Raw genomic sequence first — 15,620 nt, forward strand, 5'->3', positions numbered from 1 at the left:
TGAGTGACTCAGGCAAGGTCACACAGCAAGGCAAAGAGCACAAGCCTATTCTGCATTGGTCAAAGTAGCAGAAATTGAAAAAATTGATCCTATTCAGTGTTGATATTGGGGAAAAGACATTTGGAGGCTTATTGGTTCTTTCAGCAATTATTTTTATTCTTAAAAGTTTTTTTTATTAGAGTTGATTTACAATGTTCTGTCAATTTCTGCTGTGCAGCAGAGTGACCCAGTTATACATATATATACATTCTTTTTCTCACATTATCTTCCATCATGTTCCATCACAAACTTGCATTTGCATCTTCTTCTTCTTCTTCTTTTTTTTTTTTTTTTGCTTTTTAGGGCCGCTCCTGTGGTACATGGAGGTTCCCAGGCTAGGGGTCTAATCAGAGTTACAGCTGCCGACCTACGCCACAACCACAGCCACGCCAGATCTGAGCCTCATCTGCGACCTACACCACAGCTCATGGCAACGCCAGAGCCTTAACCCATTGAGTGAGACCAGCGATGGAACCCACAACCTTATGGTTCCTAGTCGGATTCGTTTCTGCTACGCCATGACGGGAACTCCTGGTTTGCATCTTCTAACCCCAAAGTCCCAGTCCATCCCAATCCCTCCTCCTTCCCCTTGGCAACCACAAGTCTGTTCTCCATGTCCATGAGTTTATTTCTTTTCTATAGACAGGTTCATTTGTGCTGTATATTAGATTCCAAATATAAGTGATCAGCAATTATGTTTTGAAGGGTTGTTTTGTGTGCCTGGGGAATTAGCTGAAAACAGCCAAACATGTTCTTGCCCCAGGGAGCTGTCTTCTGTTGAAGGAGACAGATGAGAAATCAGTAAACTAACACAATGATTATAAAGTTGTGGTCAGTTTTTTGAAAGAAACAAGTGCTCTCCTGCAGATTGAAGGGTCAGGTTACTTTAGTTAGGGTGCGTGGGTGGTATAGAGCAGAGATAAATTGGTTCTATCTCTCTAGAGAGCAGTTTATCAATATCTATCAAGATTTTAAAATCAGAAGCTTGTGATCCCACAGTTCCTCTTCTGGAAATCTGCTCTCTTGAGATAGTAGGGTATGTGTGGAGGGATTTATGTATAGGGATAGTCATTGCACCAATATTTGTAGCAGAGAAAAACTGGAGCTAACCTAAATGTCCATCATTAGGGGAGCAGTTAAATTATGTATCCATATAGTGGAAGACTGTGCAGCATCACAGCATAGAGACAAGAGAGCCAGAGAGCCTTGTCTCTGTATGAAAGGATGGCTGCAAGGTACTGTTCTTTAGGCAATTGTCTGTATGCATTTCTGTATAATTATTATGCCTGTATTTAGTTATATAACATAGATATATATTTAGGAATTACACTGTTGCAAAAAGTTTTACAATACCTACAATTCAATCCCGCTTTTAGTTAAGAAATGCAACTGTAGGAGTTCCCGTTGTGGCTCAGTGGTAACGAACCCGACTAGTATCCAGGAGGATGCAGGTTCAATCCCTGGCCCCGATCTGTAGTTAAGGATCCAGCTTGCCGTGAGTTGTGGTGCAGGTCACAGATGCAGCTTGGATCTGGCATTGGTATGGCTGTGGCATAGGTCAGCAGCTGCAGCTCTGATTTGACTCCCTAGCCTGAGAACTTCCATATGCCACAGATGCAACCCTGAAAAGAAAAAAAAATTAAAGAAACGTAACTGCATCCATAACTGTGCGTATGGGCTGTTTGCATGTGCATGGAACTATATACACCATATTTTTAATGATCTGTACCTCTAAGGAGTGAGACCAGAGTGGGAAGTAAGAGTTCTTACTCTCCTTTATCATTTCTCTTCTGTATTATTTGGGTTCATTGCAGCATGTATATGTTACTTTTGTTTTCTTGCTTTTTAGGGCTGCACTCGCAGCATATGGAGGTTCCCAGGCTAGGAGCTGAATCAGAGCTACAGCCACCGGCCTACACCACAGCCACAGCAATGCCAGATCCCAGCTTCCTGGGCCCTCTGACCCCTCGCCTCTCCCTTGCAGGTACTACATGAGGCCTGTTTGGCCAGCCGTGTTTTCTGGTGAAGAGCAGCCACCCCAGGACTCCCCCAGCCCCTCTTCGGGGGCCCCCAGATCCAGCGACTCCTCGACACCACCCCTCCGCCCCATCCTGAAGAAGACGGCCGGCCTGGGCTTCTGCATCATCTACCTCTTCTTTATCACCAGCATCATCTTCCCCGCCATCTCCACCAACATCGAGTCCCTCGGCAAGGGCTCTGGCTCACCATGGACCACCAAGTTCTTCGTCCCCCTCACCACCTTCCTCCTGTACAACTTTGCCGACCTGTGCGGCCGGCAGATCACTGCCTGGATCCAGATGCCGGGGCCCAGAAGCAAGGTGCTCCCAGGGCTTGTGCTCCTCCGGACCTGCCTCGTCCCCCTCTTCGTGCTCTGCAACTACCAGCCCCGCGTCCACCTGCAGGTGGTGGTCTTCCAGTCCGACGTGTACCCGGTGCTCTTCACCTCCCTGCTGGGGCTCAGCAACGGCTACCTCAGCACCCTGGCTCTCATTTACGGGCCCAAGATCGTGCCCAGGGAGCTGGCCGAGGCCACAGGGGTGGTGATGACCTTTTACCTGTGCTTGGGTCTGATGCTCGGCTCAGCCTGCTCTGCCCTAATTGTGCATCTCATCTAGGAGGGGCGATGGCTGGACCTTGGTGCCAAGCGATGCCCAGGAGCCTCGGCGAGAAGGGGAGGAAATGCTGGGAGGGCCCAGGAGGCCAACAGGAAGGGCTGGAGTTGGCCCTGCCGAGCATGCTTGGCCCTCGTCACTCCCAGGGACCCGGGACCAGGGCTATTCCCAGGCCAAGCAGACATTCTGGAATGTCCTGTGATGCTGGAAGAGCAAAGACACCTGAATGAGGCACAGTTACAAGTTACACAGTCAGAGAGCTCCTCGCCCATGGGTACATTCCACCTGTCCTTCGTCCCTCCTGGGAACCGTGCTGTCAGTATGTGGCTCTGAGTTGTTTACAGGGCAGGGCCAAGACCCTCTGCGTGGCCTCTGCCTCCTCCCAGCTGATGGCAAGATGTGTGAGACTCCTTAGCCCTCCGTACCCGGAGAGGGTCCCCCCTGGAACGGCCAGTCCTCAGGCCTGAGACCCAAGCCTGTGCAGATCCCTTACTTTTGGTTACCAGCCAGACTGGGAACCCCAGGAAGACAGGCCCTCCAGGAGCCCTTCATTCCCTGGACGTGGGCTCCACGCTGTACCCGGGACCAAGCATGTCAAGCCTGGGTTTCAAACAGGGATCCCTTTAAGTGGTCTGTGGTCTGAATCAAGGCAGGGTTTATCGTCTATGTTTATATGTCAAGGCCATTGGTTCAGGGGCCTAATAAATACCTGGGTACTTAATGAAAGCCTTACTGGTGGCTGTATTAGGGTCTTGGCAGGAAATAGCTTACTCAAATTGGGTAATTTGAGGATAAAGAGGGGGTGTAAGAACCCTAAGAGCTTGTGCATTATATCCTGGAAGGCCGTTCTTCCTCGGGCCTGACGGGAGGGGCACGTCCCGCCTGCTGTGACTGCAGGAGGCATATTCCTTCCCCCATCTCCTCCAAGTCCCTGAGGGCTGGACCATAAGCCAAGGAGCACGCAAAGGGTGGAGAGGGGACTGGAGGGGTAGAAGGTGTCCAGAGGGGGGCCGCTCGCTCCTTCCCTTCCAGGTTGCTTTGTTATGAACGTCGGGAGAGCTGCGCAGCTCTCAGCAGCAGCAGTAGGTGTTGCTTTGTCCTGGTCGGTTCTGGGTAGCCATGTATTTTGAAGCTGTTGTTTCAAAAGGCAACCCTCAGGTTCTGAGACCCCCACCTCGCAGTCAACTGACATGAGTAGTAATTTATATTTTTTCAGGTTCCCTGAAGGCTTCCACAAGGCTGTCCCTTGCGGGGCGCAGGCAGATGGACGTGGGAATCAGAGAGAGAAAGGAACAAGATCCGACCAGGAGTTCTTTCTCAGGAGTCACGTAGGAAGCGCTGAGCCTGCCCCTGAGGAATGACAACCCTGAGAGCCATAAATCAAGCAGCTCATGCTCCGAAGTGCGGTGTCCTGCAGACAGCGGATTAAACCCAGAAGCAGCTAGTCATCCACCCAGTGGCGGCAGCTTATGTTCCCCACCGATGCAGGCTAGTACACACTCCTCTGTGGTCAGAGAATTGAAAGGGACACCCTCGAAAGGTTTTTGGAAACTTGATACTTTTTAAAAAATTTATTTTTTAAGCTTTACAAATAAATTCTCCCCTCTCCCCTGCCCCTCCTTGCAGAAAGCTGAAATCTCCCCTCTTGGCTTCCTGCTCCCCCGCCCCCCGCCCGACTGACTCCATCATTTGGGGCATCCTTCTGGCTGGTGACTCATCTCAACCTCAGGTGTCTTCCAAATGGGCAGCATGTCTGCTTGAAGGTGAAAGGGCGGTCTCTGAGCTTGGAGGTAGGGAGGAGTGGGGGTCTTGCGTGCTCTGCAGAAGGGGGGTAGCTCTCAGAAGTAAAAGAAGAGGTGTCCATGTTAGTGAAATGATTTGAAATTAGCGGGGAGTGAAGGGGGAAGAGGGCGGCCCACCCTCATGATGCAGCACTGGGAGGAGCTGAGGAGACGATGGCCTCGGTCCACGCCAGCTCTGCTGCCAGAGGAGGGGCAGCTGCTGGGCTGCTGGGAGGATGATCCGGGCTTTTGTCCACCATTCTTTGTTGCTCACGTGAGTGGACATTTTGCAAAGGATGGTTCCTTCCCCAAAAAGGGAAGAAGGAAAATGAAAATACATCTCCAGGCAGAGGGGCGGATGGTGGCGTTCAGGTGTCCTTGTCCTTTGGTCACTGTGAGAGTGGCTCGTGGGGCTTGGCTGCTCTGGGTCTCGTGTGACCCCAGCAGACTTGTGGGACTAGCTCACATATTCCGGGGTGTGAACAAAACTTGCTAAAGAGAAGAGGACTTTTCAGTGAAAGAGGTAGTGGGAGAATCCCTGAGAAGTCGCCTTTGTCAAATAGTTCCCTGATTTAATCCCAAGTGGCAGTTTTAAATGCATGCCCTTGCGGATTCCCAGAGCGTACACATTTCCATTTTCCTCCTTTTATTCATAAAGAAAGCCAGAGGCAGCCAAGTGAGGTGACTGTTTAACTAGTGGGTGGCCAGTTCCTACATGCCTGGGGACACGGAGAGGCTTGAACCAGGGGCGAGTATTCTTAGCAAAGACCCTTCCTTCTGCTGTCTTCGGCCCAGTGCTCCGAAGAAGATTCGGGGCCTTCTCGTCAGCTTGGACGTGATGTAAGAGGAAGTCATTGCAGGGCCCCGGCTCCTGACATTGTGGAATGCTTTACTAGAGAACCCCAGGTAGCAGAGAGGAGGCCAGAAGTCAGTTCGAAGATGATTTTATTCCAGTGGAGGGTAAATGTAAAGCCCATACTCCTCTCAACCCTGCATGTTTTCTAAGTGAGAGCTTCTAGTACCTACTTTACCAGGATCACTTCCTTGGTGGCACCTTTGTCAGTGCCACTTATGCCTGGGGTCCTGGCCACCGCTGCCCTCCACCCATTGGCTGGGGTCTGCCCAGTTCCACCTGTGACCCCGGCAGGACCCCACAAGGAATTCAGCCCCTGTGGAGGCTGGGATTAGTCACCGGGCCACACACCTAGGGTCCCAGACAGACTTTCCATCGGCTGCCCAGACTCCTGGCCCAGTGCTCCCTCTGCCAGGTGCTTTACCTGCATTTTCCTCCATCCGTTGGTGAACGAAATGAGGCCCAGAGAGGTTAAGTAACTCACCCCAGGTCACTCAGCTACTAAGTACCCCAGACAAGAAACCTAGGTCTGCCTATACCAAGAGGTCCTCACCCACCCTGCCCTCATGCGCCTATGCTGAACCTTCACTTTCTTTTTGATTCTGTCCTAACAGTTCCTCACTCAGAGATTGGCTGGAGTGTTGTTCCAAGTGGATGTGTTGTCCAGAAGCCTGACTCTGGCCCTGGCCTAGTCGATCTAACCCGTGCAGCTGTCCAGACCCCTTGCAGGACTGGGCCCCCATAGATCCAGACCCTAGGCCACCTCAGGGTCACCACTCTCACCACTCCTTGTTGGGCATTGATCCTGGGCTGCTTCCAGGCCTGCCCTGTCCAGTCCATTTCAGTCCTCAGCCCCTGCCCTTCCTGGTCCCACATCCCATCTCCTGGATGCCACTTCCCACCACTGAGGTCACCCTGGCATGGCTGCTGCTGCTGGACCTGGCTTTAGGCCCAGGACGATGGGACACAATGTAAACTGTCAGCCCTAACCCACTGCGCTGGTTTCCCTTCCTCACGAGATGCCAGGCTTGCCTGCATCCCCGCTGCCTGGCTTCTTCCCTGCCCTAAGTCAGGGCAGCAGAGTCTGCTTGGAGGAGCTTCCTGGGAATGTGGTTTTATGAAGCTCTTCACCCAGTGATGCTTTAAGAAAGAGAAGAGAAAGGAAGGAAAGGGAGGGAGGAGGAAGGAAGAAAAAAGAGACGGGGCTGGGCTAGGAGCCTGCTCTAGGATTCAGTGGGTTCGTGAATGAGAGTGTCCCTGAGGTCTCTTAAGTGCAGAGTTCTGTACGGGTTCCAGCTGTGTCTGCTGGTTCTGTCTGGAAATACAGATGCTTTCCCTTCCTTTTCTCCTCGCCTACCCGCTTCACCTACCCACTTTTTGTCTTCTTTTTCTGGAGGCAGCTGGAGAGGCATTTCTGTCCTGTGGGATGACACTCTGCCTTGTCCTCAGATGGGGTTTGGTGCCTGTAACCTTGGAAGAGCATTCATAGGAGGGGGTGGCTCTGAGCCTCTGAGCAGGTGGCTCCTGTAGCAGGGCAAGGGCGTGGTCTGCATCAGAGCAAAGAAGGTGCCTGTTACTGAGCGCCCGTGATGTCCAGGCTGTGCCATGTACCAAAACACTACCATGTGGGAGCCCCATTTTACAGAGGAGGAAACTGAGACCCAGGGGTTAAGTCAGCAAGAGGCTGAACTGGAATTCAGACCAGGGTTGTGAGGCTTCAAAGCCTATCTTCTCTCCACCCTGCTGCCTTAGAAGATTGAGAGGGTACTTCCAGGACAAATGGTTTGTGGACCTGAGGAGCCCCAGGCCACAGGCTGGGTAGGGGGATGGGGTTCCAGGAGGCTGGACTAACCTGTTCAGCATGATTGACAGCGGTCACCCAGCCTGCCCCCAGTGCCTCTATGGGGTTTGATGTGGGGATCACTGGTCTTCAGTCACCAGGGATACAGCCTTTACAGACACTTGAACTGCAAGTTGACCAAACAAAGGCAAGGTTGACAGAGCTGGGGAGCTTCACCCTGTGGACTTCACATGTCAAGAGGCCTCACGTGTATCCTCTCCAGGGGGCCCAGGAAGCAGGGGGCCCAGCTGCCCAGAAACTGAGCAGAGTGCAACATCCTGGGATGACCACACCTCCGATGCCTGACTTAGACACATGCCCAGAGCTGGGAGGGACCCTGAGGTCACCGAGTCCACCCTTGCCCCTTGGCAGGATGATACCTGGGTTACTCTAGACCAGCTGACACCAGGCCAGTGCTGCCCAGCAAAATCTGCCAGATTGAGTCCAGAGCCCAAAGGAGATAGAGCATCCCCAGTCCTGCTCTTATTCTGGAAACAGCCCCATGTGCCTAGTGCATCTCTCCCTCACTTCACTCTGGACAGGAGGATGTGGGCCCTCTTGCCCAGCAGTCTCACCCGACACCCCCATCCCTGCTGCTCTGGCCCCAGTCCCTCTCCCTGGAGTTTAATGAGGGCAGCATGTTCCAATCTCCCTGGACTTCTGTTCTTCCTACTTCCTTCAAAGACCCTTGCACAGGCCTCAGTCGGGGAGCCCTGGGTAGAATGAGAGGTTCACGGAAGGCTGAGATCATTGCAGAGGTTGGCATGGGCTTCCCGTGGACCTAGGAGCCGTAACTTCCATCAGCTTGTCAAAGGGGCTGCGTTCTAAGGCTCAGAGCCCTGAGTGCTACCATGACCTGTCACATCGGGTGGTGTCCTTGGGCAGGGCACAGTGCTGAAGGACAGGACTCTGGAGCCAGGATGCCGGGTTTGGAATCATGACTCTTAGGAGTGATTCAGGGCAGGTTTCTTAAGCTCTCTGTGTCTCAGTTTCCTTATCTGTAAAGGTCGACAGAGTACCTACCCTCATGGGGTTGTTGTGAAGACTGAATATCCAGGTAGAGCTCTTCATCCATGATAAAGTATTGCCTCTTCTCCTCCCCATCGCCCCATGAACTTGGCAGGTCAGCGGTGATCCTCACCCCTTTTCTGATGAGGAAGAACAGTGGAGACCATGGCTCAGAAACAGAGCCTCTGGCTGCAAATGCAGCGGGTCCCGCTGGCTCTCCAGGGAGAGCACTGAGGCGGGGAAGTCAGTGCGCTGCTCTCAGAGGTGGGAGGCTCCCTTTAGAGAAGCTGGGAAATAAACCAGATCCGCCAGCAGTTTCAGTCACAAGACACAGGAGGCTAGAGGTGGCTTCAGGTATGAGTCAGAAACTGCACACCTGAAGGGGCCTGGGCGTGTCTCCAAGGTGGCCTCCTTGAGGTCACTCTGTCTAGTCTGATTTCCAGAGAAAGAGAAGAGCTCCAGTTTATGGAGCATTACGAGCCAAGCATGTTAACACACAATCTACTCAATCACACCATGAGGAAGTACCATTATCCCATTTCATTGGTGCCCACACTAAGGCTCAGTCACAGGTGCTGAGTGGCAGAGCTGAGATTCAAAGCCAGCACCCAAAGATCAGGAGAGCATCAGTCCACACCAGAATCACCAAGCGCCTGGCAATGTGCAGATCCTGGATCTGCCTGCAAGGCTTCTGGCTCCACAAGTCTGGGTGGGGCATGACAAAGCACCTTTTTAGACAAGTTCCCAGGTGGTGCTGATGCTGCTGGTCGGGGAAGACCACTTGGAGAACCAGGGTGCTAGAGCCCTCAAGCCTGAGGATGGCTGTCAGGAGCTCATGCCTGGCCCGAAGAGAGAGCAAAGGCTCTATTTCTGCTCCAGACTAGAGAGTCTTTAAAGAAGCAAGTGTATTGTGGATGCTCACACATCCTTCCTTAAAATGATCACAGGTCCAAGGCATCTTCTCTACCAGCCCCCAAGGTTGGCACCCATTTGCATCTTTCGCGCCTACTCCCTTCACCATCCATGTTCAGGAGGGAGGAGGGAGTGGGAAAGGATGCGGCCCGAGGGGCCAGTGGGCCCCGGCCCACCGCTTGGTGTTGGAGAGCTGGAAGGAGCTGTGGTCTCGCTCTACTCAGGCATTCTGTAATGAGGAGCAGGGGGTTGGGGGCCAGGGTCACACCTCCTACCTGTTCTCAGGGTCTTGTTAGCTGCTGAGGTGGTGTTAACTGTTTTTCATTTTGCTGAGTCTTTGCTGAGACTCAAAAAGGGAAATGAGCCATTACCAAACAGCAGCCCTTTTTGAAACAGAAACTGAATTGACTGCATTTTCTAATAACATTTTGTGAGCTAAGAATGCAGAAGTCTGCCCTTGCTTTATCAAAGCTGTCTTCCAGAAGTTGTCTTTGGCTCACCTTCTGCTCACGAAGTTCTGTGAGGGGGATGGGAAGGGTCAAATGCCAAAATGTGCCAGCCTGTTAGTGCCACACCAGTTGGCATTTCATGGCCGACCAATGGCTGGTCATGAGGATGTTGGGACATTTCCCTTTCCTTCTTGCCCTTTGCAGCTTCAGCCATCTCAATTCTTGAAGTGGCCGGGGGCAGGGCTCACAATCAAGGGACTTTGAGCAAGTCACTAACCTCTCTGAATCTTAAGTGTTCTTTCCTGCAAAGTGAGAATATTAATCTTGCATATCTCAAAATCCTGACCAGGTCAGAGTGCCCCGTAAACTGCAAAAGGTAAATAAGGTATTAGCTCTTGTTATTATTAAGCTACCCATATGTTCATTTGCGCCCCATCCTGTGAGGCAAGGAATTGGTAGGTCTAAGGAGACATGGCAGCCTGGAGCTCACACCTCTTCCCCCTTCTGGGCCATCCTCTGAGTACCCAGAACCTCTTGCCTAAATAGGCTCAAACTGAAACCCGGCCCTGCACAGGCTCTTTCCTAAATCCATCCCCCCCGAAGTCAGGCTGCTAGAGGCACTTCTAGACTCAAGGGATGGCTGTGTGCAAGTGGTGCCGAGTTGGGACACCCCGAGTTGTGGGTGCTGGGGGTACCCACATGTGTGCATACGAAACCCCTCCAGATGGGGACTGAGCCATCACATTCCTGAGTAGAACCTGAAGAAGTCAGAGAATTCCAGATTCAAGCTTTCTAGGTTGTTATAAAGGTGTATGTGTCAAGGCAGAAGGGAGATTGTGTTGTATGAAACTTAGCGACCTGATTTATAACTTAACACGTTGAGACACGTGGTACATGGGTTTCCTTTGTATTCTTGCCTTGGGCCACAGATGTTCACAGATTACTAGAAGTTTGAATTCCACGTTCTTTGAGCCAGGCCAACCTCTTATTTTTCTTTTTGTGTCTCTCCTGTTTCTAGAAGGTAAGAGAGGAAGAGGGACTCCCCTCCCCCTTGCCTTCTGTGGTCCTGGGAAGACGCAGTGGTCGGCCAGCCTTTGATGCGCATCAAACTCTACTGAACAGCTGTTCATCTCACCTGTGCCCGAGATAGTTCTGTTTAGAGGAAGGCATGGGGAGAAAAGGCTCGAAAAGACCCTCTAGGGGGTATCTCCTGCTCCCCATCTGCCCCGCAGACCCTAAGAGAATCAGAGTAAATGCTGGTCTGATTATCAAGACAGTCATCAGTAAGAACTGTCTTGGCCTCTATTTCTCCAAGTGTTGAGAGTGTGGTCCTGTGCCAGGTGAGCTTAGATGCCATCCAGCATGTGGCAGTTCTTCCCTTTTTTGTTCTTTCAATCCTAACTACCCATGGGAGGAACTTTCAGTTTAATTCATGTCTTCAACACCTTTTGCTAAAACTTGCCGTTCTCCCTTTTTAACAAAATGAGAGCAGATCTCGGTTCAAGGTCTGGCCCACTAGAATGAAGAACAATGGTTGGTTGTTATTTGTATTTCTTTTTATAGCTTCTTACCTTCTATTTATGACAGGTGATATTGGTTTTCCAGTAAAGTAATGATGTACAGTTTGCTGTTTAAAGTAAATGTAGGAGTTCCTGTCGTGGCGCAGTGGTTAACGAATCTGACTAGGAACCATGAGGTTGCGGGTTCGATCCCTGCCCTTGCTCAGTGGGTTAACGATCCGGTGTTGCCGTGAGCTGTGGTGTAGGTTGCAGACGCGGCTCGGATCCAGCGTTGCTGTGGCCCTGGTGTAGGCCAGCAGCTTCAGCTCCGATTAGACCCCTAGCCTGGGAACTTCCATATGCCGCGGGAGCGGCCCAAGAAATGGCAAAAAAAAAAAATAATAATAATAATAAAGTAAATGTAAGTAGGAGTTTCTGTTGTAGCTCAACAGGTTAAGAACCCAACACAGTGTCTGTGAGGATACAGGTTCAATCCCTGGCCTTGCCCAGTGGGTTAAGCATCTGACATTGCCACAAGCTGCTCCATAGGTCACAAATGCAGCTCCGTCTGATGTTGCTGTGGCTGTGGTATAGGCTGGCACCTGCAGCTCCGATTCGACCATTAGCCTGGGAATGTCCGTGTATGCCACAGGTACGGCCCTACAAAGAAAGTAAACAAACAGATATATAAATATTAAGTACATATGAGTAAAACAGCTAAGTTAAAGACTATCAAATCAAAAAGATACAAATAGTATTTGGATATGGCAAATATCAAGTTTATTTTAGAGGCAGGGAACCTGAGACCCAGGCAGGAGTCCCCAGAACCCAGGATGTGTAAGTGTCTCTGATATTTAGGAAGAACACAGACATCTATATTCTCTGAAAATCATGGACTGTTCTGCCTGACAGTCATAGGGTGGGTAAAGCTCCCTTCTAAGTTCAGACTCCCATTAACTCCTTTCATGGCTGGTGTTTTCACTATTTACATTTCGGCCAAATACAAGTGAGAGCCTAAGTTACTGATTGTCCCCTTTAAACTCAGGGCACAAGTCTGGCCATTTTCAGAAGCAAAGGACTTCATCCCTGTGGCTACTAGTGACTGGTAGGGAGGAGAGTAATGGGGTAAAAATAGAAGTGGAGAGAAGTGTAAGTAGGAAGTAGAAGACACAGCAGCTTCAATATTTTTAAGGACCTGAAACTCCAGTGTGGCAATTCATCTCCCAGACTGTCCCTGTCCTAAGTGGACAAAGCAATATGTCTCTGACAAAGCACTGGCCAAAGTCACTCTTTAATGCTGATATGAATGTTACTACTTGTTACCATGACTATGATGATTTGCCCATTAATCTTGCCTGAGCATTTAGTTGGTGCCTGGCATCTGGATGGGGTGTGACATTCTCTCATCCCTCCTCACAAGAAGCCTTTAAGTTAAAATCCTGGCCTCTGGAGTTGCACCAAGTGGGGTTGGAAAACTGGTCTCTTGAAGCTGTGTAACTTAAGGCAAATTAAATCCCTCCCTGAGCCTCAATTTCCTCATCTCTCAAAAATAGGCACAATAATGTACCTATCTCTCAGGATCAAAATACTTCTATAATTGAATGCTTGTACTCATTAAGGGCAGTAAGTAAGCAATCTGTTACAATGTCACTTATTATTAATCACCATTGAGATTAGCACCACGAAGTCAAAGCTTCTAGAAGTCATTCTACCTAAGGTCACCAAGCTCAGGCACGCTGGCTCAGTTGGTGGGATAGGTCTAGTAGTGTTCGGACCTCCGGGCCTCGGGCCCGAAGCTGGGGTGGCGTGGAAAGGGCTACCGGAAAGACCTACCACGGCTGCTCCAAGCTACCTCCGGGCCCCAGCTCCGTTTTCCTGAGGCTTGGACTGGCTGGAGACTCACCCTGCTGTGACCTGCCAGGAGGGATGCGGCGGATACTCAGCTCTACTAGGCCATCCCGCCTAAGCACAGAGGCGATGCCAGGCCCGCCGCGCTCAACTTGGCCGGGAACCGACCCCAGGCCGGCCTTTCCAGGGAGCTGTAGCAGCCACCCGCCACAAAACAAAGACCCGAGCGCAACTTCCGAAAGCCGCGGGGCACGCCGGGAGCCGGGCCGCACAGCCAATCCCCGCGCAGGGACCGACAGCGGTTGCCCGGCAACGGGGCCGGCGCCCAGGCGAGGGGGAGAGGCCTGCAAGGTTGGGCTAGCGGGTGTAGAAGCGGGAGAGGTAGGCGACCTGCCAATCCTGGAGGAGGCTGCTCTTTTCCTGTACGAAGTTCCTTCCCTCAATTCCTTCACTCCTACCCGGACCTGAAGGAAAGAGAAGGTTATCAAGACAAATGATAAGAAACAAGAATAAACCATGGGAACTAATAATAATAAATACATTCTTATTTATTGAGCACATACTGTGGGCTTGGCTCTTTACAGGGAAAGTGTGATTACCGGCCCCATTTTATAAATGAGTAACCAGAGGTTAAACAGATTGGACATCTTGGCCAAAGTAACTCAGCTAAAGTAGCAGAGCTAGAATTTGAACCTGAGTGGTCTTGAATCCACATGGTCTGTGTTCTTACTGAGTCAAGCAGTGACACCCCTTTCAATCCAGCCACAGAAATTTGTATTCCTAGTAGGCCTACCAGTAGGGGCCAATCCAGATTTTATGAGACCTGAATATCAGACAATTTGGGGGCCCTTTTTAGGAAAAAAATAACAAATTACAAATATAAAATAAGGTACAAAGAAAAAAAATCACCTTGTTTAGAATGAAAAAAAAAAAAAAAACCCACAAAATACTTTTTCTAATTTTACAAAAAATATCTTACCATGTGAACAAGTTCCTAGGGCCCTGCCCAAAGCCATCCTCGGCCCTCAGCTCCTACTGAAGTCCTTCAATTGCATGTCAAACTACCTTGCAGGCTTCTCTGCCTCTCCTCTGATCACTCTGCATTCTAGTCACAGGCCCTCCCTTGCCCGGGACCTAGAAATGATTTAGCAAGGCTTTTCTGGCTGTGGCAGCAAGCTTGGCCTGCCCAGTGAGCAAGCTGAAATGCTGAGCGTTAACACCCTTGGTTGGAAGCAGCCCTTGAACACTGATGGACACAGAATTAGTAGCCATCAGCTGTCAAGTAGAACCATTGAAAGACATCTTCTATACCAGTGGTTCTTAAGGTGTGGTCCTGCAGCACTTGGAAACCTGTTGGAAATGCACACTCTCAGATCCCTTCACACCTACTGAATGAGAAACTCTGGGTGGTGGAGCCTAGCAAGTGGTGTTTTAACAATCTCTCCTACAGAGCCTGCTACATACTCAAGTATGACAACCACACCATTTACCAGAGTGCCCTGTGGCCTAGGATCATCTCCAATAAACTACCCATACTCGAACCCTTGTCTCTGGTCTGCTTCTAGAGGATCACCAGCTCAGGTGAGAACAGGAGGAGGTGTCACTGCCCAGTGAGGAGGAGGATGGTGGCAGGCACCCACTGGATAGAGGCTGAATGTTCTGCTAAAAGCTTTGCTTTTATGTCTCCTTCTCCGCACCACTGCTCCATGAGGAAATCGAGGTTGGAGGATTTAATTGGCTTTGAACCCGGGTCTGCTTGGTCCCAAGGATGAGCTCCTCACCTGCAAGGGCAGAGGGCCAGCCCATTATGTTCCCTTGTCATTGCTGCTGTTCCAGGGCAGGCAGAAATTCAGTTTTGTCATGAGAGAGGCTACAGTCTCTGCCGTTTGGACCCAGCCAGAGTGCCCAACACGGGATGCTGCCACCCTGAGATGGTGGGTGCACCAGCCTCATGGAAGCCACAGCTCAAGGGGATCCCTCACTCCAGTGCTGAGGTCCCTTCAGCCCAGCACCCTCAAGGCTGGTCCCTAAGCCCTCCAGCCCCCAGGGCCTTTTCTGTCACTGATACTGGACACCCAGCCAGCTTTGCAGCTGAGGGTTCAGCTTAGGGTGGGAGGGGTGTGTGCAGATGTCTGAACTCTGCTTCCTCTGATGTCAGAAGCCCTTAGGGCTCTTGGTTCTGCACATTTCCAGGAAACTGAAGCTCTCACTCCCTTGTCACCTGCCCTAGCCCTCTAGGCTTGTACCCGCAAGAGAAATGCCCTTGCCTCCTCTGGGCCCACAACACCTGTGGCTTGAGGTCCCAGCTTTCTTTTCCTTTCTGTTTTCTTTTCTCTCCCTTTCTTTCTTTCTTTCTTTCTTTCTTTCTTTCTTTCTTTCTTTCTTTCTTTCTTTCCTTTCTTTCTTCCTTCCTTCCTTCCTTCCTTCCTTCTTTCCTTCCTTCCTTCCTTCTTTCTTTCCTTCCTTCTCTCTCTCTTTCCTCCCTTCCTCCCTCCTTTTTTTTCTTCCTTTCTTTCTTTCTGTCAAATTTTATGGCCACACCCATGGCATATGGAAGGTCCCAGGCCAAGGACTAAATCTTCACAGCTGCAGTGCTGGGTCCTTTAACTCCTGTGCCGGGGGGAATCAAAACTACAACTTTGCAGCAACCTGAGCCACTGCAGTTGGATTCTTAACCCACTGCGCCACAGCAGGAACTCCCCCAGCTGTCTCTCTTGTTAACAATTTCTCCCCACTCCCCCTACCTGTGATCCAGGAA

At 50.8% G+C, this 15,620-nt stretch overlaps 2 protein-coding genes across 8 annotated transcripts in view; both read left to right on the forward strand.

The window, feature by feature from the left end:
- Positions 1-4,280, forward strand: part of SLC29A3 (solute carrier family 29 member 3) — a 44,540-nt gene extending 40,260 nt beyond the window's left edge. The window contains exons 6-7 of one of the 2 annotated variants that reach the window (XR_002338422.1): positions 2,024-2,946; positions 3,889-4,280. Coding sequence is in view for 1 of the 2 variants with exons in the window: in XM_001925631.5 (XP_001925666.3) it covers positions 2,024-2,675 (652 nt within the window). In the remaining variant the exon portion in view is untranslated. Of the gene's footprint in view, positions 1-2,023; positions 3,399-3,888 lie in introns of those variants that run through there. The other variant, XM_001925631.5, reaches the window with a different exon arrangement.
- Positions 4,300-15,620, forward strand: part of CDH23 (cadherin related 23) — a 467,077-nt gene continuing 455,756 nt past the window's right edge. For 2 of the 6 annotated variants that reach the window (XM_021072656.1, XM_021072657.1), the window contains exon 1: positions 4,300-4,462. The gene's annotated coding sequence lies outside the window, so the exon portion shown is untranslated. Of the gene's footprint in view, positions 4,463-11,612; positions 14,444-15,620 lie in introns of those variants that run through there. The other 4 variants (XM_021072655.1, XM_021072658.1, XR_002338421.1 and 1 more) reach the window with 3 other exon arrangements.

Source organism: Sus scrofa, chromosome 14 (genome assembly GCF_000003025.6).
Source record: "Sus scrofa isolate TJ Tabasco breed Duroc chromosome 14, Sscrofa11.1, whole genome shotgun sequence".
NCBI classification, from domain to species: Eukaryota; Metazoa; Chordata; class Mammalia; order Artiodactyla; family Suidae; genus Sus; species Sus scrofa.